Here is a 25,737-nt window from a genome sequence, read left to right as displayed (position 1 = left end):
AATTGCATACGATCGGGTTGATTGACACCCCCTGCTAGTGGCTGATTGGCTGCGAATCTACAAGGGGCTGCATTGCACAAGCAGTTCACCAGAACGGCTTGTGCAATGTTAAATGCAGACAGCGTATGCTGTCGGCATTCAGCAATGGCTGGCGGACATGATACCCTACTGCGGATCATGTCCATCAGACATTGATAAATCTGCCCCCATATGCTCTGATGGTAATTAGAGTCTCCAGTACATTATGTTACTATATAATACAACTGAATAATGTCTTGTAAAAACATAGAAAACATAATTATTATAAAGATAGCTGTATCACATTTTGGCTTAAAGAAATACTGAATGCAAATTTTTTCTTTCAAGATTCAGATAGAGCATGCAATTTTAAGGAACTTTCTAATTTACTCCTATTATCAAATTTTCTTTGTTCTCTTTGTATCTTTATTTGAAAAAGCAGGAATGTAAGCGTACAAGCCGGCCCATCTTTGGTTCAGCACCTGGGTAGCGCTTGCTGATTGGTGGCTAAATGTAGCTACCAATCAGCAAGCGCTACCCAGGTGCTTAACCAAAAATGGGCTGGCTCCAAAACTTACATTCCTGCTTTTTCAAATAAAGATACCAAGAAAATGAAGAAAAAATGATAATAGGAGTAAATTAGAAAGCTGCTTAAAATTGCTGCTCTATTTAAATCATGAAAGAAAAAAATTGCGTTCAGTGTCCCTTTAAATAAAAAACAAACAAATCCTACCTGGGAGAATTCTCACATTCTTTTTTGATCTGATTTGGTGTCCGTCTTTATGCCATATAATTGCAGCAGGAGGATGCGCGTGAACATCACAGATCAGGGATACAGAGCTGTCCATAATCACAGACACATCTTCAGGTGACCCATTTATATAGGATCCGGCAATTGTAGGAGGCACTGGGCAAATAAAGGAATTTAATTCAATTTAGCTCAACTTCTATCAATTATATAATTATAAACACCAATGTTTAGCTCTATGTATTCAACGTCCAGATTAGGCATTAAAGGAACAATGTACTTACTGTAAAATTTTCTTTACCTTATATATTTCTAATGACTTGTTATAAGAAATTGTTCCTTTAGGTTTATTTTTGTTTTTTGGAACGGTTGGAATGGCTAAGATTTCCTTAGTTTACAAGTTTTTGTACACACATATGATTCTTTCTATTATCTCTGTAAACCAAAGCCCGGGGGTTACTGTTACGTTTTTTTTATGTTAAACTTTTTTTTGGTGTTTTTTTTTTTTAGATTAGGGTTTGGGCTTTTTTAAAAGAGCTAAATACCCTTTTCAGGGCAATGCAAAAGAGTTAAATGCCCTTTAAAGGACAATGCCCATACAAATGCCCTTTTCAGGGCAATGGGTAGCTTAGGTTTTTGTTAGAGTTAGGTTTTATATTTTGGGGGGTTGGTTGGGTGGTGGGTTTTACCGTTGGGGGGGGTCTTTGTATTTTTTACAGGTAAAAGAGCTGATTTCTTTAGAGAAATGCCCTACAAATGCCCTTTTAAGGGCTATTGGTAGTTTATTGTAGGCTAGCTTTTTTTTTATTTTGGGGGGGCTTTTTTATTTTTATAGGGCTATTAGATTAGGTGTAATTGATTTTATTTTGGATAATTTCATTTTTTATTTTTCATAATTTAGTGTGTTATTTTTTGTAATTTAGTGTTTGTTATGTTTTGTAATTTTAGAATTAATTTTTATTAGTAGTGTTAGCTTTTTTTCAATGTGTAATTTAGTTTATTTAATTTGTAGTTATTTTAATTTTAGTATAATAGTTATGTTAGGTTAATTGTTAGTTTAAACTTAGTTTTTTTAATTTCACAGGTAAGTTTTTATTTATTTTAAGATAGGGATATTGTAATTTTAATTTAAAGTTAGGGGGTAGTTAGGTTTAGGAATTAATAGTTTAATTTAGTTTTTTGCGATGTGGGGGGCTGGTGGTTTAGGGGTTAATATGTTTATTTAGTGGCGGTGATGTGGGAGACCAGAGGTTTAGGGGTTAATAACTTTATTTAGTGGCGGCGATGTCGGGGAGCGGTGGAATAGAGGTTAATATCTTTATTAAAGTGTCTGCAATGTTGGGGTGCGGGGGAATAGGGGTTAATAACTTTATTATAGTGGTGGCGATGTCGGGGAGCAGCGGAATACAGGTTAATAACTTTTATTAGTGGTGGCGATGTCGGGAGCTGCAGATTAGGGGTTAATAACTTTTTCCGGTGTCAGTGATGTCGGGGGCAGCAGATTTGGGGTGTTTAGATTTGGGGTTTATGTGAGTGTGTTAGGTTTAAACGTAACTTTTTTTTTCCCCATAGACATCAATGGGGTTGCTTTACGGCGATTGCCATTCCGCGCTTATGGTGTTATTTTTTTTCTAACACCTTCTCCCTATTGATGTCTATGGGGAAAGCGTGCACGAGCATGTATTCTCAGCCCTTGGATTTTGTGCAGTATGGAGCTCATCGCCATCATATTGCACGCACAAGGCGACTTTTTAGAAACGTGTAATGACAGCGCTATGGAGGATGAAATAATGCAACTTTTGTTGCATTCGTTTTGCACCCTCTATAGTGCAAAACTCGTAATCTAGGTGTTTCTTATTTACTCCTATTATCAATTTTTCTTTGTTCTCTTGCTATCTTTATTTAAAAAAACAGGAATGTAAGCTTTGGATCCGGCCCATCTTTGGTTCATCTGGGTAGCACCAATCAGCAAGCGCTATCCAGGGTTCTGAACCAAAAATGGGCCAGTTTTCAAATAAAGATAGCAAGAGAACGAAACAAAAATGATAATCGGAGAAATTTACAAAGTTTCTTAAAATTGTATGCTCTATCTGAATCATTAAAGAAAACAGTTGGGTTTAGTATTGCTTGAACTTGAGCGATGTTAGTGCATAATAGTGTCATTATTTGTGCTCAATTTATAGGGGCATATTTATCAAGCTCCGAATCGAGCTTGATACCCCATGTTTCTGGCGAGCCTGCAGGCTCGCCAGAAACAGCAGTTATGAAGCAGCGGTCACAAAGACCGCTGCTCCATAACCTGTCTGCCTGCTCTGAGCAGGCGGACAGACATCGCCGGAAATCAACCCGATCGAGTACGATCGGGTTGATTGACACCCCCCTGCTGGCGGCCCATTGGCCACGAGTCTGCAGGGGGCAGCGTTGCACCAGCAGCTCTTGTGAGCTGCTGGTGCAATGCTGAATACGGAAAGCGTATTGCTCGCCGTATTCAGCGAGGTCTGTCGGACCTGATCCGCACTGTCTGATCAGGTCCGACAGACCTTGATAAATAGAGGCCACAATCTGGCCATAAATGTTAGTGGAAAAGTTTACTTTTCTTACTGGTTACTAATGGTGAAGTAAAAGTTGACCCCCAGTTTTAAATAGAATACAAATACAAAATACAAAATGGCAGCTAGTTATTATACTCAGGTTGTAACAAAATGCCCATATAGGAGAAAAATGCCAAGCTAGCAATGCACCTCAACAAGGCCTAGATTACAAGTGGAGCCCAAAATGATTGCGCTCCTGAAAACGAGCAAATTTGACAGTTTGCGGGAGCGCAATAATTAACTAGCCATTACAAGTGACGTATTGCTAACGTGAGCTTCAATTAAATCTCTGGTTAATTTTTTAAAACTGCCCCAAATGCCCCCAAAACAGAGGGCATTGTAGTTTTTAATAAAAAAAAATAGCATTTTTTTTTAAATGAAAAACAACTGCACTAGGCAGTTTTGGGGGTCTAAAGTTGGTGGGAGTGGGGTGTTAGAAAGGAAACGGCACTGAGAGTGCATTTACATTGCGGTCTATTGGAATTGTGTGTAAAGATATATGTATATAAGCATATACAAATATATATTCTGCCCATCGCTGTGCTACTTACCCCATTTTACCCAGAACAGGGCTCCCATAGGAGCCTATGGCAATGCACTTTTATGAGCACAATGCTTCCTAGTAATGCGAACACGAGCTCGCGATCACATTGTGTTTAACTTGTAATACCAGCGTACATTATCGTGTGCTGGTATTACAAAATGGAGCACTAATATCACTTGCTCACAAGCGATATTTAGCACTCCACTTATAATCTGGCCCCAAGTGTGGTAAATTATGACTATTGAATAATGAAAGCATTTTAGTAACATTATAAACTGTAAAATATTTAGTTATAAACGCAATAAAGCTTCAGACGCATCTAATAATCCAGTGTCCGGTCATTTTCATTCTAATTTCTTAAACGCACACTGCCCTACTTTAAGCACAAGCTATTGAGGTAACAAAGATGAATAAACATTTAGCCAACTGAATAAAATTGGACCAAATAACAAATTCTTCTTACCTAATACACTGAGAATAAAGCTTCGACTTTTGTCCCCAGCTAAATTTGAGGCTACACAGATGTATCTTCCAGTATCTGCTACACTGACATTGATCATTTGGAGGTGCTGCCCTCTGTGGTGAATTTGATGATTTTCATCTTCCTGAAGGGATTGTCCGTCCTTTAGCCAAGTTATCCAGGGTACTGGGTTCCCTAAACAAATACAGTAAATAAAGTAGATTAAAGGTCAGATATGACTGTCAGTGTCCCAAGGAAGACCCATGAAACAGTAACAGAGAACATCTGAATATAGAGCTCCATGCAACCTAATTGGTAGGAAAAGCTTCCAAACAAATTAAAAAAAATGGTTTATTGTATATAAACTTAAAGGGAGTATGCAATTTTAAACAACTTTCCAAGGTACTTTTATTATCCAATTTGCTTCATTCTCTTGATATAATTTGTTGAAAATCATTTCTAAATAGGCTCAGTAGCTGCTGATTGGTGGCTGCACACAGATGCCTCATGTGATTCGCTCACCCATGTGCATTGCTATTTCTGCAAAAAAGGATATCTAAAGAATTAATCAAATTACATAATAGACGTACATTGAAATGTTGTTTAAATTGTATTCTCTGGGGCAGATTTATCATGCCCCATATGCATCTAGTGAAATGCTTGTGCAATGATAAATGCCAACAGCGTATGCTTTCGGCATTTATTGATGTGCGGCGGACATGATCCGCTACAGTGGATCATGTCCGCCTGCACATTGATAATCCGTCCCCTCTGTCTGAATGATGAAAGAAATATTTTGGGTTTCATGTCCCTTTAAAATGTATACAGAATGAATAAGTACAATATTCATCATTCGTTTTCTGCTACCTTATATCTAGAGATACAATGCTGTGCCTGTTATCTTTAAGTGTGACCAGATTTGTACACCCATATCCTCACTAGGTTACATTTTTAAATAGGTATTGAAGGGACATTACAGCTAAAATTGGAATCCACATGGATATATTTTAATTTTTAGTACAAGCGTTTCTGTAATATACATGCATTAGCAAAAATACTTCTAATAAAAGCTATAGCTGTTTCAAAAGTGTATTCAAGTATGCTCCGTGCACCAGCATTTTATACACTGCATTTGCTCAGAGAGCCTAAGGTGTTTGTACCACCTGGTAATTAATGAATTTGTTCATTGCTGACATGAAACAAGCTCCACTGGCATTCTGAGTAGCTGCAATATTTTAAATGCTGGTGAGAAGAATGTTAACACTAAACCAGTGATAATTTTTACTAGAAGCATTTTTGCCAGTGCATGTATATTGTAAATATGTTTCTATTGAAAGATGTAATTCATCTGTGTGCATTTAAATTTTAACCCTAATGTTCCTTTAACCTCGATGCAGAAACCTAAAAATAAGCTAAATAGGAAATTCATCGTTTTGCCCTTATTAATGACTTGAGTCGGACACAAACTGGTAATCTAAAGTTTACTACAGCCTTTACAATGTTCACAGAATTCCCAGAAATACTGTGATACAAATGCTGATTGGCTAAACAAAATGTTACTATTGTGTAATTGGCAGAGTGCTGGGTTATGAGCTACAACATCTAAAGTTTAGATTACTCTCTGCAAATTGAAAACAAAACGAAATATATAGGGGTCAATTTACTAATGTGCGAGCGGACATGATGTAGCGTATCATGTCCGCTGCACATCGATAAATGCCAACAGCATACGGTCTCTGCATTTATCATTACACCAGCATATCCTGCTGGCAGACAGGTTATGGGGCAGCGGTCTTTAGACCGCTACTTCATAACTTCTGTTTCCGGCGAGCCGAAACATGGGGCATTAAGCTCCGTACCGAGCTTGATAAATTTACCCATAATATAAACTTATTTTAATGATAATTGGTGCATTTAGGTGATTTTAAGGGTGATATACAAGATATCAATAAACCTATTTTAACATAATACTTACCCACAGCTTCACATGATAATGTTATATTGCTTTTTTCTTTCAGCTTTAGATCTTCTATGACATCTCCTACAAGTTTAGGAGGAACTGCAGAGCAGAGAAACGAGTTACAATTAAGTAATTCAATAAGAAATAAAGGATTAGTTTAAAAAGAAAAAGAAATAATGAGAGCTAAAATGTACCTAGAACATTTAGGTCAAATGTTTTCTTCTCTTCTCCAACAGCATTAGCCATCACGCAGGTGTATTGCCCAGCATCAGAGAGCGCAGTGTGAGAAAATCGCAGGATCATCCCCCCTGACAACAATATTGCACCATCATTACAAAATAATATCTGCAATCCTAATAGAGATCACAGTCCCAGTCATATTATTGCCACCTATAGTTTTCTTTAAAGGGATAGGAAACCCAAAAAATGTTCTTTTGTGAGTCAGATAGAGCATACAATTTAAAAAAGCTTTCCAGGTAACTTCTATTATCAAATTTGCTTCCCCCCCCATAGAAGTGGTATATTTAGGTTTAATGCTGCCCTCCTACCTCCAGGTTTTTTGGGCCAATTTTGGCCATACTATTTTTGGGGCAAATACCAATGAAGTCTAAGACTATGGGCTCAAAGCTTTAAATCTCTCTGGTTCGGCGATATTCGATAAAATGCTGCGTCAGTATCATGACATGCCTTGTGGATTATTTTAAAGGTAATATTTACTTTGGGAACTGTGTATCTCATTAAGGGGAGATCATTAATGTGCTTTATGTTCAGCAGAATATAGTGCTCAGTAAAATAAGATGAAGATTTCTCTTCACAACATATCCCTATTGAGATTTGGGCTCTAAGCCTTGGGGGTATTGAAAACTGAATATTACACAAGAGTGTTGAGCACTAATCTTGCTAGATGATTAGATCCTAGAGGGGGGGGGGGGATCTGCTTTTACAGAATGTTTAAATGAGAGAGGTATAGAGATCTGCAATCAAAGTTCAATAGATCAGGAGAGTAGAAGTAACTAGTACTGTATACAAATATAGGGGTGGGACAGCAAAGCAAAGTGGTCAATTACCGGAGTGTTTATATAAAGGGTGTGATGTATACAGAGGTTGCAGCTCTATAGGGTACACTGTCAGTAAAGCTTTGGTTTTTGACTCTTTATGCAATGGCGAGCCAGGATGAGCAATCAGTAATGTAGATGGATCTGACCGGAATATGATTCAGTTAAATAAAACATAAAAAGAAAACTTTCCAATTTACTGTTTTTATTAAATGTACTGCTTTGTATTATTTGTTGAAACAGCTACTTCCCACAAATGCTTACTGAGCTAAGTTTAGGCACGTGCACATATCCCGAGCACTGGCAGTAGTATCGGCACTAATGTTTGTTACAATGGTATACATATGGTGCTTATGATGACGCTCCTGACTTCATGCTCTGTCAAGGAAATAAACTCCATTTCAAAAACTCAAACACAATTTTTAAAATAGATTTATTTATTTGTTATTATTATTTGCCTTTATTTACTTGTACCTCTATTATTTGGAGAGTTGATTGAGAGTACAGTTAATTAAACCGTTGAATGAAGTGTCTAGTAGACCTCTCTAGATTCAAAGTGTTAAAGGGTCTTAAATCCCATAACATTTTTAATGATTTAGATGGTTAAAAAGAAAATTCCATTTTACTTCTAATATCAAATGTGCTTTATTCTCTTGGTGTCCTTCATTAAAAAGCAGGTAGGAAGGTGTAGGAGTGTGCATGTGACTGGGGAAATATATGGTATCAGTTTTACAACTCTGTAATACATTTGTAAGAACACAAAGTAGCAAGAGTGTTTTCTGTTATGTACTGCTACAGAAATGTGCATGCTACCTACATAGGTATCTCTTCAACAAAGAATACAATGAGAACTAGTAAATTAGATAATAGAAGTAAATTGGAAATGTCTTTAAAGTTGTAAGCTCTGTCTGAATCACAAAATAAACATTTTGGTTTCTATGTATCGTCAACTAAGACTGTTCTAGTAATGTAACAGACCTTAGATAAGTTACTGAATCAGAATTTTTCTTGCACAGCTTAAACATGATCATTTGGTGAGTGCATAAAATGTGATATGCGAATGACTAACCAGCCATATCAGACAGATCTGCCAAACTTTTTCGGAACTGTACCGCAAACAGAACCTGTCAAATTGTTGTAATGCTTATAATATGTGAAAATCAATAAAAATTATTTAATAAAAAAAAAAATGTGATATGTGAAGAAACATTTAGTTAGTCTTCCATACAGTATCACCTAGTTCAGTGAACTTGCGTTGCCATTTGTGCTTATACATTTATCTCTATCCAATTAACATTTTGGGGTCGATTTATAAAGCAGCAGATGTTGCTTCCGACCCACTCCGCTTCAGTTAAGAAGTTAAGAAGCAGGGGTCCTAAGAGCCTATGAGGTGGCAGACAGCAATCAACCCGATCGAATACGATCGGGTTGATTGACACCCCCTGCTAGCGGCCGATTGGTTCACAAGAACTGTTGGTGCAATGATAAATGCAGAGAGCGTATGCTGTCGGCATTTATTGATATGTGGCGGACATGATTCACTACATCGTATCATGTCCGTCCGCACAATAATACATTTACCCCATAATGTTATAGTAAATACAAAGACAGATTGATGAGGTCTGATTTCTTACATATCATTATGTACCTGACATGATTTGAGGGGAGCTGTTGATGGGCCGGCCGTCCTTGTACCACGTAACTCTAGGAGGTGGAATTCCAGAGATTTCACAGGTCAGTGTAACAGGATTTTTTTCCACAACACTAACATTTTCGTATTTTTTGTTCTCAGGAAAACTTGGAGGAACTAAAAATAAAAAACAGAAAAAAAAATGAAACACAACATTGCAGAAAATCAGATTTTACGTTTCTGGTATTCAGTTATAGACCCCATACTTAATGAGCTCTTATAAACGTCAAGTTAAAGGGGCATAGACATCAAAATGAAGCGTTTTATGATTCAGATAAACCGTGCAATGTTAAGAGACTTTTCAATTTATTTCTGTTATAAAATCTGATTTCTTCTCTAGTTATTCTTTGTTTAAACAGCATACCTAGGTAGACTCAGGAGCAGTACTACTCTACTGGGGCTAGCTGGTGATTGGTGGCTGTGCATATATAGGCCTTTTGTCATCGGCTTACCTGATGCATTTAGCTAACTTCCAGTATTGCATTGCTGCTCTGAACCTGATTTTACCTATGTGCTTAACCTTTTTCTAGGGTTAATCACTTTTTTTATGCAATTTGTATGCCCTTTTTGTGGGGGTTAATGTAATAATATAAATGTTTGACAAAGTGACAATGGCACTATTGTAATTATTCCTTAGTTAGACAATCTGTATCTCACAATGTTGTAGTGAGGCTATAACAATGAGTCACAGTCAAGATGGCAATATGAATTCTGATTATTAATGTTTTAAAGGGTTTATCCAATTGTATTGACTACATTAGCTCAAAAATCTGTTCTTTTGTAGCGTCTAAATTAGACACGTAAGGTTAATGTAGCAACTATATTTACTGGTTAAGATTGCACATCAATTTAAGTAGATATCAAATAAGGCAACACTGTTGCTAAAATAAAAAGTTAAATTATTGCATTAAAGTGCTGTGTTGTGCAGAGGTGACAAAGCCTGGAGGGGCGAAATGCGATAGGGGGTTAGCGGAGCTTATGGGAGCTCATTTCTCTTTTTTATAAATTAGTTTGGCACAAGTATTTGAGGCAGTATATCTGCCCTATTAGTAGTCCCTAGTAGCCATACATTGGCACATTATAGAGATTTGTTACAATATGATACTATTGTTTGGTAGCTCCTTTGAGCAACAATAATTGCAAAGGGATTTATCAATATAACTATAATAACTAACAGTGCAACGCTGAACACCACAGCCCTTTAACACAATAATTTAAAGAAAACATGAAATATAAAGTTGACTGTAGATACAGATTGCTGTGTATATAAAGCTTTTTAATTTAGAAACATGAACTAATATTTAATAAAACTACTTACCAAAAACCTTCACATCATACTTTCTGTCGGCTTGTCCAGCTAGATTTATAGCTACACATATATAAAGACCCGTATTCGACACTTGCGCTGCACCCAAATGCAGGAATCTCCCATTGCTGAGAATTTGGAATTCATCCCCATGAATTAGAGGAACACCGTCTCTTAACCACATCAACATGGGGGCTGGATCACTACTGGCAAAGCACTCTAAGGTCATATTGTTTCCTTCAATGACTGTTACTTCAGACGGCGAGATCGTACCTCCGGATATAGTAGGACGGACTAGTAAGAAAAAACAAGCTTATATTTTAGTATGTGATTGTGTGTTGTATGCTTTACTGAACTGTACAATTATATACATGTCCTTGTACGGTGCAAGAGCAAAGCACGTGATACACTAATGTATTCAAATGTTACAATGAAAAGATTTTAAATATTATATATTAAAAAAAAAGAACATTGTCATTTGTAGAAATGGAAAATAAATACTTTTTTTCTGGTGTTTATTCACTCATAATACATAGAAATATACTGCTATATTTGTTTAATAAACATGTAATCACTTTTATGTATAGTTATATTCTTTACTGTAACTCATGGTGTACACACCCTATAAAGAGATGACCTCAGCAGAGTGCAAGAAGCTGATAGGGTGGTTCTTTGTGACAAAAACACTTATCTTCCTGTACAAGAGCATTTAAGGCACATGCATTATTATCCGCTGCTTGTATTAAATGACATTGGTGCTAAACTGCATAGGTATCAGAATATACATAGAATTGGTAAACATTATAATACATACAGGGAGTGCAGAATAATTAGGCAAATGAGTATTTTGACCACATCATCCTCTTTATGCATGTTGTCTTACTCCAAGCTGTATAGGCTCGAAAGCCTACTACCAATTAAGCATATTAGGTGATGTGCATCTCTGTAATGAGAAGGGGTGTGGTCTAATGACATCAACACCCTATATCAGGTGTGCATAATTATTAGGCAACTTCCTTTCCTTTGGCAAAATGGGTCAAAAGAAGGACTTGACAGGCTCAGAAAAGTCAAAAATAGTGAGATATCTTGCAGAGGGATGCAGCACTCTTAAAATTGCAAAGCTTCTGAAGCGTGATCATCAAACAATCAAGCGTTTCATTCAAAATAGTCAACAGGGTCGCAAGAAGCGTGTGGAAAAACCAAGGCGCAAAATAACTGCCCATGAACTGAGAAAAGTCAAGCGTGCAGCTGCCAAGATGCCACTTGCCACCAGTTTGGCCATATTTCAGAGCTGCAACATCACTGGAGTGCCCAAAAGCACAAGGTGTGCAATACTCAGAGACATGGCCAAGGTAAGAAAGGCTGAAAGACGACCACCACTGAACAAGACACACAAGCTGAAACGTCAAGACTGGGCCAAGAAATATCTCAAGACTGATTTTTCTAAGGTTTTATGGACTGATGAAATGAGAGTGAGTCTTGATGGGCCAGATGGATGGGCCCGTGGCTGGATTGGTAAAGGACAGAGAGCTCCAGTCCGACTCAGACACCAGCAAGGTGGAGGTGGAGTACTGGTTTGGGCTGGTATCATCAAAGATGAGCTTGTGGGGCCTTTTCGGGTTGAGGATGGAGTAAAGCTCAACTCCCAGTCCTACTGCCAGTTTCTGGAAGACACCTTCTTCAAGCAGTGGTACAGGAAGAAGTCTGCATCCTTCAAGAAAAACATGATTTTCATGCAGGACAATGCTCCATCACACGCGTCCAAGTACTCCATAGCGTGGCTGGCAAGAAAGGGTATAAAAGAAGAAAATCTAATAACATGGCCTCCTTGTTCACCTGATCTGAACCCCATTGAGAACCTGTGGTCCATCATCAAATGTGAGATTTACAAGGAGGGAAAACAGTACACCTCTCTGAACAGTGTCTGGGAGGCTGTGGTTGCTGCTGCACGTAATGTTGATGGTGAACAGATCAAAACACTGACAGAATCCATGGATGGCAGGCTTTTGAGTGTCCTTGCAAAGAAAGGTGGCTATATTGGTCACTGATTTGTTTTTGTTTTGTTTTTGAATGTCAGAAATGTATATTTGTGAATGTTGAGATGTTATATTGGTTTCACTGGTAAAAATAAATAATTGAAATGGGTATATATTTGTTTTTTGTTAAGTTGTCTAATAATTATGCACAGTAATAGTCACCTGCACACACAGATATCCCCCTAAAATAGTTATAACTAAAAACAAACTAAAAACTACTTCCAAAACTATTCAGCTTTGATATTAATTAGTTTTTTGGGTTCATTGAGAACATGGTTGTTGTTCAATAATAAAATTAATCCTCAAAAATACAACTTGCCTAATAATTCTGCACTCCCTGTATTTATTATGACTGATTTCTATATATTACTGAGGCTAAACAGGCCCAGAGGGAAAAATCTAATTCAATCTTTATACAAAAGCGAGTTGTTTTGTCTCTTTTATTGTAAGGAATGTTTATGGTCAATTGAAGTTTAATGTAATGATCTACAATAATAAAAGATTCATCTGAAACTATTTTTATGTCTGTTCACATGTCTAGTTAAAGGGACACAAAACCCACATTTTTTTCTTTCATAGTTCAGATAGACCATGCCATTTTAAGCAACTAATGTAACCACCAATCAGCAAGCGCTACCCAGGTTCTGAACCAAAAATGGTCCGGCTCCTAAGCTTACATTCCTGCTTTTTCAAATAAAGATAGCATGAGAACGAAGAAAAAATTGTAATTGGATTAAATTAGAAAGTTGCTTAAAATTGCTGCTCTATCTGAATCATGAAAGAAAACATTTGGGTTTTGTGTCCCTTTAACACAAAGGAAATACATTATTTTGTTTAAAAATAAAATGATCTAACAATATTTAGTTATCATTTTATTTTACGTTACGTCTCTTTAATTATCATTGATTGGAGGCAAATGTAAAAGCTGTTCTTATCTGTTCCAACAAGCCTTGAAAAAGCTAAGGCCTTTATTTCAATGCAATTGTAAACTTCTCTATACAAACCCGCCCCCCCCCCCGCTAAAAGACGCATTAAGAACACACCATTGGGCAAAATGATGTTCATGTTCTCTAGGTCTATGGTGTATGAATCTGTTCATAGAAGAAATACATGTAAGAACATTTATTAAACGTCGGGCGGACATGATTTTTTACCGCAAATAATTTCCGCCAGACTTTGCTGCATATGCTGTCGGGATATAACATTGCACAATCACTCATATGTACATATATATAGTTACAAACTCTTGAACATGGTGGGGGCATTGAACAACAGCACCACTACTTAAAGGGACACTGAACCCAATTTTTTTCTTTTGTGATTCAGATAGAGCATGCAATTTTAAGTAACTTTCTAATTGACTCATTACCAAATTGTCTTCATTCTCTTGGTATCTCTATTTGAAATGCAAGAATGGGAGTTTAGATGCCGGCCCATTTTTGGTGAACAAACTGGGTTGTTCTTGCTGATTGGTGGATAAATGCACCCACCAATAAACAAGTGCTTTCCATGTTTCTGAACCAAACAAAATAGCTTAGATGCCTTCTTTTTCAAATAAAGTAAGCAAGAGAAAGAAGAAAAATTGATAATAGGTGTAAATAAGAAAGTTGCTTAAAATTGCATGCACTGAAAATGGCATGCTCTAGGTTCCGGTGGAGGAGGAGCAAGGTGTGAGCTGCTGAGCTGCTGAGCCCTGTACTCCAGTCCTAAAGACTTTGGCGGTGAAACTGCGCACCCTATCCAAATTGGATGAAAGCCTGCTGGACAGTTTATGTCAACACACTCATGGAACCGAAGTTAGTGGAACATCATCCCACTATCCTAAAGAAAGTAAAAGTCACCCAAACAGACTTCCAACCCAACTAACTTTGGGCATTAAGGAACAAACAATCCACATAAAATTACTGTCGACCAGCTATTTTTTTTTCTCTTTTGAGGACACTATTTTACTCCTTGAAGTTACACTATCATACAGCAATTTAAGCACTATCGTACAAAAACAAACTCACCTCCCCTTTGCACTACCGCTTTACCTGAAGATCTTGTTCATTCCAGGGATTACACATTCACCTGCAGGAGACACCCGCGGCTTCTTTTGAATTTCCCTGGGCCACTCCGGATCATTGCTGCTGCCTTCTCTCCTCCCCCACTGGTGCTGCGTGGGAGGAGAGTGAGCCCGGTTGGGGCTGCTGGAGATCTAGGAGACTGCCCTCTGAGAACGAGCACGCTGTGCTGAAATCGCCCGGCCGGGCCCCCCTCCCTCCTCCCCCACCGGTGCTGCGTGGGAGGAGAGCGAGATCGGTTGGGGTCACTGGAGACCTGGAAGATTGCCCTCAGGGGACGAATACGCTGTACTGACATCGCCCGGCCGGGCCCCCCTCCCTCCTCCCCCACCGGTGATGCGTGGGAGGAGGTGAGCCCGGTAGCGTTGAAGCTACGAGTAAGAAAAACACACCGCATCAGGAAACCTATCCCTGTCACCCACGAATGGACTACTAGAAGACTGCAAGCAAGTGTGCAAGCGGAGGTGAGTGTTAAAATCTTAACTTGCTGGCTCATGAATATTTCCTGTGAACTGATAAAACCCAAAAAAAAAAGAGAAAAAAAAGGGGAAAAAACATACTGGTGGAAGACATAAGTTGTACAAGATCCCTGACAACCTAGCTACCGTATAAAATCAAAAGAAAAACTTTAATAGACATGCCATACTGGGGCTACGATTGGGTATAAAAGAAAGCTGAATATTATATTGAGATAAACACACTACCTCCCCATCTTGCCTCGATATCTCTGCTGCAGGTTCAAAGAGTGGTGTGGAGGGGGGGGGGGAGAGAGCGAGGGGAGGCAGTGGAGAGAGGTAAGGAGGGAAACAAATGGCAACATTGTATGCATAAGCAACAGTATTAAATAATCTAAAATACACTTTTGGTATCAGTTTGTAAGAACGTTTAGCTGAACAATCGGGAATTATTGAAACATCTACCAAAGGACTTTGATGGATAATGGAAAACTCTCAGCTCAGATATATAGATTAAATGACTGTTAAAAAGAAAGTTGCCTTCACGCTTCTCAGAACTGGTTAATATTTCATGAAACAAAAAGAAAATTGTAAAAACTAACTTTGATATGTGTTTAAGATTGGCTTAGTTAAACTGGGTAGCAAATTTTACATGAAAAATATTTTTTTCACCTGCTCACATAAAGTTAAGTTTGACTTAATAGCAAATTACATAATTTAGAGAAAATCCTAGAGATTAATCTGCTTGCCTAGTAGGGAAAATTTACTCTAACTAAAAATCATCATTTTAGAAAAGTGACAATAATCTAAACAACTTTTGATAACTGGCAAAGAAATACTGTCTAAGGTTCGTTAATATAGTTTAACTTAAAAAGAACCTATGTACTGTAGAATAGCATAACCTAAGCAAGAAAGTATTTCTACCTTCTGTATTTTTTCTGTTTTTCCTCTCCTCTAAATTCTTACAGAAATCTTTCTGCATATACACAAGAATTATAGAGAGGGTTACTTAGATTTTTTCAAAAATCTGTTACTCTATAATAACATATTTAAACACCAGCTAAACTTACTATAAGGATAAATAAGTAAATATCTGAAGTAAAGGATCAGAATTGAATTAACATTAGTTGAAATAGAGGGATCTACTAGCAGGCAATAGAACTGCAACTGGTGTACTTAAATAACTCCTAACTCATCTTGCGAAATTAGATACTTGTAACTCAAAACAAACAAACACACACTTAATGGCCTAACCCCCAGAAATAAATGAATGTAAGACAGAGATTGTTTTGAACACTATTAGAGTATATTGCTGTGGAATTTGCTGATAAAATCCCTGTTCAAGTTCTGCCACACCCTGGGTTTATATTTTCACAGTTGATTGTAGACGTACCACAGAATTAATTAAAGTCACTTCCCCCTTTTTTTTTTTTTTTTTCTCTCTTTTTTTTTTTTTTTTTTTTTTTCTTCCTCTTTTTCCCTTTCTCTCCCACACACAGATAACCACCACCTTCACCTACATCCTCACCCAGTCCTCTCTCCCCCCGATTTTTTGTATCACTATTTTTTATGGATAAATTCATTACCTCACCATCCCTCACAACCAAACACAATCCAGGTATGGCAGCTAGACAGAGGGAACGAAAAAACAAAACTCTCACAGACAGCCCAGCTGAATTACATATAGAAAACACAGCAAAAACTCAAAATACTATGTCTTTACCAGATACACAAGCTCTAGTTGCTAGCATAATGGAAGCTATAAACCCCAAGTTCGACGCATTGAAAACTGAGATTAAACAAGACATTTTAACTTTATCAACAGAGGTAAAACAATTTGCCAAAAGATTGCAGGAGGTTGAACAACGAATCTCAGATATTGAAGATGTTACAAATCTATATATTCCTAAAACAGAAGCTAACCAGAGTGAAATAGAAAAATTACAAACTAAAATAGAGGAGCTGGAAAATAGGTCCAGAAGAAATAACCTTAGGGTTATAGGTTTCCCAGAAACTAGGCATGAAGAAGATTTAAATAAAATCATGACCCAAATATTACCACAATTACTAAATATACCACCACCTCAGCAACCCTATATTATTGAGAGAGCCCACAGATTGGGGAAACCACGTGATATCTCAAATGAATTTACTAAACCAAGACCAATAATAGCGAAATTCTTGAATTATCAAGATAAAATATCTTTTTTACAGCATTTTCGCAAAAAACAACCGATACATTATAACAACTCTAAAATTTTATTGTTTCAAGATTTTTCATTTGAAACCTCTACAAAAAGGAGAGAGTTATCCCCAATCTGTGGCAAGATGATAAATGCAGGGTGGCAAGCCACAGTAATATACCCAGCTAGACTTAAACTCACTCTAGAAGGACAAACTTTCTTTTTTGACTCAGCAAAAGAAGCTGAAGAAAAATTTGCTGAGCACAGGTCCAAAAATCATTAAATAAAAGAAAACACTATATATCTGAAATTTATCTCTTGCGATGGTCAGGATGTGTCAGATGTGTAGATATTTTAATACTCCCTTGCTGTTTCTACTTTTTTGTGCTTTTCCCCCCCCCCTTTTTTTTTTTTTTTTTTTTCTCCTCTTTCCTCTCTCCTCCCTCCCCTTCTCCCCATCCTCTCCCTTCTGCCCCTATTTCTCCCCCCTACACTCCCTGGTTTATATTGTTCACAAAATAAAGAACTATGAATACAAATATTAGATTCACCTCGTGGAATGTTGGGGGAATTTCTTCTCCAATAAAACGGAAAACTATTATAAACCACCTTCGTAAACTAAACACAAAAATAGCGTTAATACAAGAAACACATTTAAACGCGGAAGAATCAACCAAGTTAAAATCTTCATGGGTAGCAGAAGTCATTTTCTCTCCAACTCCTAACAGGAAAAAAGGTGTAGCGATTTTACTAGGGAAGAAATTAACCTATGATAAACTCCTAACTATACTTGACCCTGAAAGTAGATTTATAATTTTAAAAATAAAAACAATGGATTCAATTTATACCATATGCAATGTGTATGCACCCAATATAATTGACCAAGAATTTTGGAATTCTCTCCAGGCTCAAATCTTACAGGTGGCAGAAGGTCATATAATTCTAGCAGGAGACTTTAACATGGCTCCACGGTTTCCCATTGATAGATTAAGACAAAGTCATTCTCTTAAAAAAACAAAAAAAGATAATCTTGAAGAAAAATTATTTAATTCCATCTTTCATAATCTAGCCGTTAGAGATATCTGGAGAATGCAAAACCCGGATGATAAAAATTATACATGCTACTCTAGGGCGTTTAAATCTCTTTCCCGGATCGATCTTATACTGACCAGCGAGAGCTTATACAAAATCGGAGCAAAAGCTTTAATTTCTGAAATATGTATTTCAGATCACGCCCCTATAACGTTAGACATTCCAAGTAAAAATATTCATACAAGATCAAATCGCTTTTTCTACCCAAACTATTTAAATTCCAATTCCAAATTTAATAATTGGCTAAAAACCAAAGTTGAGGAGTATTTCCAATTTAATATTGGTTCAGTGTCAAACTTTGCGGTAATATGGGAAACTGCAAAGGCGGTAATAAGGGGGGATATAATCGCATATGTGGCTAAGTTTAAAAAAGGTTTGAGACAAAGAGAAAGAGAAGTAACAGCGGCCGTAACTAATGCTTATAACAGATATTTAAATATCTCTTCAAATGACAATTGGAGAAGGTACTTAAAGGCAAAAAATGAACGTGATACATTTCTAATTTCTAGTACCTCCCATGCTGATTTAAAATACCAGGCAAATCTATTTAAATACGGCAACAAATCAGGTAGACTACTCTCTAAACTTGTAAAAAACTGTAAACAGACCTCAATAATTAACGCTATACAAGAAGATGGTATAATCCTCACGTCACATGAGGAAATCTCTAATTCTTTTTACCATTACTATAAAACAATTTATTCATTGCCCCTCCCGGCTGATAATTCACATGAGAAGTTTTGGGAGGATATTCTAATACCTCATAATAGCAATGAATTTAATCTTAAATTAAACTCTGAGATCCTAGAGAATGAAGTTAATCAAGCAATTCAATTACTTAAATCTACAAAAGCTCCAGGCCCAGATGCACTCCCAAATGAGTTATATAAAAAATTAGCTCCTACTCTTGTCCCACATCTGACAAAACTTTTTAATTTATATTATATGGATAATTTGGCAATCTCTTGTAATTTTGCGGCGTCTCAAACTATTCTCATACTCAAACCAGGGAAAGATCCTAGTAAAAAAGAGTCATACAGGCCTATTGCCCTCCTAAATTCCGATTATAAAATATTTATGGCCATTTTAGCCAAAAGATTACAAGAGGGACTAGCAGACAGTATCCACAAAGATCAAGCTGGGTTTCTTTACAACCGTAACTCTTCAGCTAAGATAAGACAATTATTGCTTATTACTGATTATTTTAAAAATCAAGCTGAACAAGAGTTGAATGACCAATCAGATGCAGTAGTTATAGCTATCGACGCGGAAAAAGCGTTTGATAGAGTGAACCATGATCATATTCTGGATACGCTATTCCGATTTGGATTTAATAATAACTTCCCAAATTTAATTAAAAGATTATATGCCCAATCCTATACAGGTCTAATAGTTAATGGGATAGAGCAGAAAATGATTAAAATAGAGAGAGGGACGCGGCAGGGGTGCCCCCTTTCACCACTATTATTCGACTTGGCAATTGAGCCCTTTGCTATCAAAATCAGAAAACACATCGACGGCATAAAGATTAATAAAAAAGAGGTGAAAATGGCACTTTATGCCGATGATATACTAATATACATGGCCAATACTCATCTAAACATACCCAAGCTTATGAACATAATTAATCTGTTTGGTAAATTTTCTGGTTACAAAGTCAATTATTTAAAATCTGAATTAATGTGGCTGAAAAAAGAAAAGAGCTCCTTGGTAAAAACTCCCTTCAAGGTAGTCACAGAAGCATTCAGATATCTTGGGACTATGATTTCGGCCGACCCACAAAATTGGTACGCTTTGAATGTTCCTCCCATTTTATCACAAATTACTAATCATATGAAAAACTGGCAAAACCTACCCCTATCAATATCTGGCAGAATAGCACTGTTTAAAATGGTGCTCCTGCCCAAAATTTTATATATTATGCAAAACCTTCCTATTTTACTGAAATCCCATGACTTAAGGAAACTCAATACATCAATTCGCCAATTCATATGGCAATCTAAGAAACCAAGAATAGCATTATGCAAGCTATCCCTCTCTAAACAAGCTCTTGGTCTAGCCCTCCCTGACTTACGCATATATAATCTAGTTTTTCTCAGTCGTATTGTAATTGACTGGATAACAGAATCTGATTATTTTACAGACAATACATTAGAAGCTAATATGGTGTATCCCTTTTCCCCCATCAGTTTAGTTCATATAGATCTTAAATTAATTCCGACCCAAGTAAAAGCTCTTAAATCAATCTATGTAATAATACAGGCTTGGAAAAAGATGGGGATCCAGGCAGGTATAAACATAAACATTCCAAAGTTTCAGACGTTTATAGGGAATCCAGAATATCAAGAAGGAACACAATCAATCATATTAAAAAATTGGCAAAGGAAAGGTCTTTACTTTGTATCTCAAATTATTAATCCAACAACGGGGGTTATTTGCTCCTTTGAAGATCTGAAACAAGAATTTGACCTCAGTAATAGAGATTTTTTTGCATTTCTACAGGCAAGACATTACGCCCAACATCTATTAAATATATTCCCAGGGAAATGGTCATGGGGTAAAATTGAAAGCTGGCCAATTCTGGCCAAGGCAGGTCGTCATTCTATTTCTACTTGGTATGCTCATTTAATATCACAGTCTGAAAGATCCAACTTAGAAAATATAGCTCTTAAATGGTCAGACCTCTTAGTAGATAACATAGATCAAAAACTACATGTCACACGATCAATACAATTGCTTTTTCAAGCCACGAATTCGGAGACCTGGAGAGAAGCCCATATAAAATTAATCTATCAAACTTATTACACACCAAATAAAGGAACCAAATGGAAAAATAAAAACTTTAATAAATGTCCAAAATGTAGTTTCCCGGCTGCAAACTTGCTCCATATGATTTGGGAATGCCCCAAAATAAAACAATTTTGGAATAGAATAGAATTCTGGATGATTAACATTCTCAAAATTTCTGTATATAGACTCACTCCAAAAGATATAATATTCTTGATAGGACAAAAAATCCCTCGAAATGAAATTAAGATAATAAACTTAATTATTCTGGCAGCCAGATATCAAATATTTAAGAAATGGAAGAGTAAAGTCTCTCCAACAATAACAGAAATTAAGAATTACTTAAAAAAACAACTAATAATTGAGCAAATGACTACAGACCTGAACTCAGAAAAAGAAATATGCAATTTCTTTAAAAAATGGTCCAAATTCATTAAAATATTTCCATCTAGAGAAATTGATTATCTAATTTTTCCATTTAGAAACAGTGAAATGGTGCTGTTGAATATCTGGTAACATTAGAATGGGAAGTGGGGAGAGGGGGACTGGAGGAGGAGGCTCTCCCCTTCCTTTTTTTTTTTTTTTTTTTTTTTTTTTTTTTCTCTCTTTTCTCTTTCTTTCTCCCTCTATCTCTTTTCTTTCCTGTCTGTACCGTTGCTATTTAATATGCCTCGGTACTATAGCTGGTCTCAGTTTTAAGTAGACTACTGATAGCGAAATGTACTTAAATGTAATAGGGTATGTAAAATAGGAACTTCTGAAGCTTAAAATGAGGATCCTTTTTGATAATTATGGTCCATGATCTCTTATTGTTTAAATGAGTTGGAGTCTTACCCATTAGTATACAGTGGGTTAAGGTCTACGAATACAAGGAATGTTGGTAATTCTTTGTAAACTTTCTATGTCAAACTACATATCGAATTATATGTATCTTTTTTTTTTGTTTGTTTTATTTTATGTTGTACTATATAAGAAAAACTAATAAAAAATTGTATAAAAAAAAAAAAAAATTGCATGCACTGGGGTTCAGTGTCCCTTTAAATGTAATATTCAAATTATGTAATATTCGAAATAGAAACATTCAAATTTATATATTTGTATCTATTATGTATCAGTTTACAAAATTCCCTACCATATGAACTATTGAACGTCTGAATAGTATTTGTTGAATCGAATGTTACATTCGAAATTTTGAATGTGGACATTGGATCTAATTATGAACATTCGAATTCGAAAAATGGCATTCGAAAACTGTAAATAGCATTTGATTATAGAATTTTTAAGAATATTCATTCTTATCAACATTCGATTATTTAAATCGAATTTCTACAATAACATTCTAATTCGAATATAAACACATTCGCCCATCCCTACTATTTAACTATAATTTCAGCCTAAAACGACAGTCATACAAAGCAATCACTGCATGGTAAATGGCGCCCTAATAGTGCAAACAATTTGGTATTACACAATCTATTATAACAATTATTAACCAGAGAATCTTAACAAGGCCGACATTTTTTAGTATGCCTTATACTTTAAATGGATAGGTGAAAGAGCGCTATTAACTGTTACATTACAAGTGGTGAGTTATTTCGCACTCACGCACAACACAAAATAATGCTGGAAAATGTTGCCCTTCAACCTGAAGTAAAGTGATAATGCTTCAATCTATATATTACAATACACATTAAAAATATATAAAAAATAATGTATTTCAGCTATTTTATAGATAATGTCAAATAAAGGCTTTTTTAAAAAAAAAAAAATGTTTTAACAGTCTTATCTAATCTGAATATTTTTGTTAATCTGTGACTTACCGTAAACCTGCACATTATATTTCTTCATTGCGTTCCCGGCTATATTAGAAGCCGTACAAGTATATTGGGCGGCATCAGATTTGATGACTTGTGATATCTGCAGCTGTCTCCCTCCGGAAAGTAACCGTACTCTGCTGGAAGGATCCAATTTTACAGCAATACCTGGGAATGGAATTTGCATTACAATGAAATCAGTAATGATTAATAAATTTATAAGGTATTCTTCAAGTCTAATACCCCCAATACTAAACAAAAAAGGGATTAGCAATTTGATATTTTGGAAGTTGTTGCTAAACCACAAGTATAAAATAATTTACATGAAATACATTTTTTCTCAATACACGCAACCTGTCTATCAACCTGTAGGCCAGCCCACTAGGATTTTTTTTCCATATATGGCTATGACATTAAATTGCAGTCACAATAAACAGCTGAGTTTCTCTAAACCATATCAAAGGGCAAAAGGAGATTTATTATCTAATTAAGTGAAATCAAAGTAGATCCAACAAAGTTTTGAAGTTACCATCCTTATTCCAAGACAGGGCAGGAGGGGGGTTACCGCTGGAGTCACACAGGAGATTAATTACTGTTCCTTCAATAACCGTTATTAGGGGCTCTTCAGATGAGCTGTGTATATTAGGAGGTACTGAAAAAATAATAGAAAACATGATATTTTGTAGTCAGTAAATACAAACTGCCAACATACCTTTCTATACAATAAGCTTTATTCTACATTACATACCCAATATATTGACGTTGAAGTTTTTCTCTGTTTTTCCTGCAATATTAACAGCCTCGCAGGAATAGCGCCCTGTGTCTTTCACCTGCACACCCTGAATCTAAAAAGAAAATATGTTCAGAATTTGAGAAAAGAACAAGGAACAAGTTTCAGTAAAAATGACTTGTTTTCTCACGTGTAAAACAAATAATAATTTTCTATTGTGTGAATTATGTGAATGACAAAAAAAATAGTTGCAACAGTAGAACAATAAACATGGAACGACTTGGTTCTATATCACCATGATGTCATTAGCATTATCGTTTATGTATGTTTGGTAATATCAATGAGTAAAAATATTCTTGTTAATATACAAAATACTTTTTTATTTAGCTTAGGGCTGCACTTAGGAAAATAATATATTATTGTTCAATTAAGTGGGAAAATACCCTCTTTCTTTTTAAATTTTCAGGATTCAGTTCGTACAGCTGTATTAGTGCTCATTGGCTGACAGGCACAGATCGTACAGCTGTATTAGTACTCATTGGCTGACAGGCACAGTTCGTACAGCTGTATTAGTGCTCATTGGCTGACAGGCACAGATCGTACAGCTGTATTAGTACTCATTGACTGACAGGCACAGATCGTACAGCTGTATTAGTGCTCATTGGCTGACAGGCACAGATCGTACAGCTGTATTAGTGCTCATTGGCTGGCAGGTACAGTTCGTACAGCTGTATTAGTACACATTGGCTGACAGGCACAGATCGTACAGCTGTATTAGTGCTCATTGGCTGACAGGCACAGATCGGACAGCTGTATTAGTGCTCATTGGCTGACAGGCACAGATCGGACAGCTGTATTAGTGCTTATTGGCTGACAGGCACAGATCATACAGCTGTATTAGTACACATTGGCTGACAGGTACAGTTCGTACAGCTGTATTAGTGCTCATTGGCTGACAGGCACAGATCGTACAGCTGTATTAGTGCTCATTGGCTGACAGGCACAGATCGTACAGCTGTATTAGTACACATTGGCTGACAGGTACAGTTCGTACAGCTGTATTAGTGCTCATTGGCTGACAGGCACAGATCGTACAGCTGTATTAGTGCACATTGGCTGGCAGGTACAGTTCGTACAGCTGTATTAGTACACATTGGCTGGCAGGCACAGATCGTACAGCTGTTTTAGTGCTCATTGGCTGACAGGCACAGATCGTACAGCTGTATTAGTGCTCATTGGCTGGCAGGTACAGATCATACAGCTGTATTAGTGCTCACTGGCTGACAGGCACAGATCATACAGCTGTAGTAGTACACATTGGCTGGCAGGTACAGTTCGAACAGCTGTATTAGTGCTGATTGGCTGGCAGGCACAGTTCGTACAGCTGTATTAGTACACATTGGCTGGAAGGCACAGATCGTACAGCTGTATTAGTGCTCATTGGCTGGCAGGTACAGTTCGTATAGCTGTATTAGTGCTCATTGGCTGGCAGGTACATCTCATTCCGCTGTAACATAGCTAATTGGTGGATATGGACTAATCTACAAAAGCCTGAAAAGCAAGAGCAGAGCCTCCTCCACCACTCGGTCATAAAATAAAAAATTTATTGAAAAAGTAAAATGAACTGACGTTCCCTTGGACCTCTTATGCATTATAACATATTATATTTAAATGTTACTTTGACCTTACATGCCATTCCTTCTCACACAGTACGGAATTACTCACTGTCAGATTAGCTCCATCTTCTGAAACAATCAGACCTGGTTTTGTTATCAGCGGCCTCCAGTCTTTGAACCAGGTGAGCACAGGAGGTGGAACTGCATTGCTGGCACATCTTAGCACAAGTGTTTCACCGACTACAGCTGAAATGTTTTGCTCCTCGCCCATAATATCAGGTGGCACTGCAAAAACAATATAAACAGTATGTCCCAATGGTTACATGACATAATTAGCAGACAGCGTTCAGAACTTGATGTCTTGCTTTAGGCATAGTTGGTTAAACTAACGTCATCCTAATACTAATTGCCAAACCTTCTACATTAAGTTGGCATTTGAGAAATATAAATTTAAATATTTTTTTCTAACATTACCAGGTAAATATTTGAAAGTATTTTTATGTATATCAACACTATACCAATCAATAAGTGAAACTTCTCAATCAATATAAAGAAAGTGATTTCATTTCATAGGCTTCAAACACAATCT

The 25,737-nt window shown here is 36.6% G+C and overlaps 1 protein-coding gene across 1 annotated transcript in view; it reads right to left on the bottom strand.

The window, feature by feature from the left end:
- The window catches only part of HMCN1 (hemicentin 1), a 297,578-nt gene that overhangs the window by 109,215 nt on the left and 162,626 nt on the right, over positions 1-25,737 (bottom strand). The window contains exons 41-50 of the mRNA XM_053693857.1: positions 25,258-25,433; positions 23,551-23,647; positions 23,332-23,454; positions 22,809-22,970; positions 10,385-10,666; positions 9,025-9,183; positions 6,516-6,629; positions 6,337-6,420; positions 4,365-4,556; positions 752-925 (exon numbers count right to left, since the gene is read on the bottom strand). Of these exons, the coding sequence (XP_053549832.1) occupies positions 752-925; positions 4,365-4,556; positions 6,337-6,420; positions 6,516-6,629; positions 9,025-9,183; positions 10,385-10,666; positions 22,809-22,970; positions 23,332-23,454; positions 23,551-23,647; positions 25,258-25,433 (1,563 nt within the window). The remainder of the gene's footprint in view (positions 1-751; positions 926-4,364; positions 4,557-6,336; positions 6,421-6,515; positions 6,630-9,024; positions 9,184-10,384; positions 10,667-22,808; positions 22,971-23,331; positions 23,455-23,550; positions 23,648-25,257; positions 25,434-25,737) is intronic.

The sequence above is a fragment of the Bombina bombina genome, chromosome 10 (assembly GCF_027579735.1).
Source record: "Bombina bombina isolate aBomBom1 chromosome 10, aBomBom1.pri, whole genome shotgun sequence".
NCBI classification, from domain to species: Eukaryota; Metazoa; Chordata; class Amphibia; order Anura; family Bombinatoridae; genus Bombina; species Bombina bombina.
Note: the sequence above shows the minus strand (reverse complement) of the source record. Positions and strands in the feature narration are given on the sequence as shown.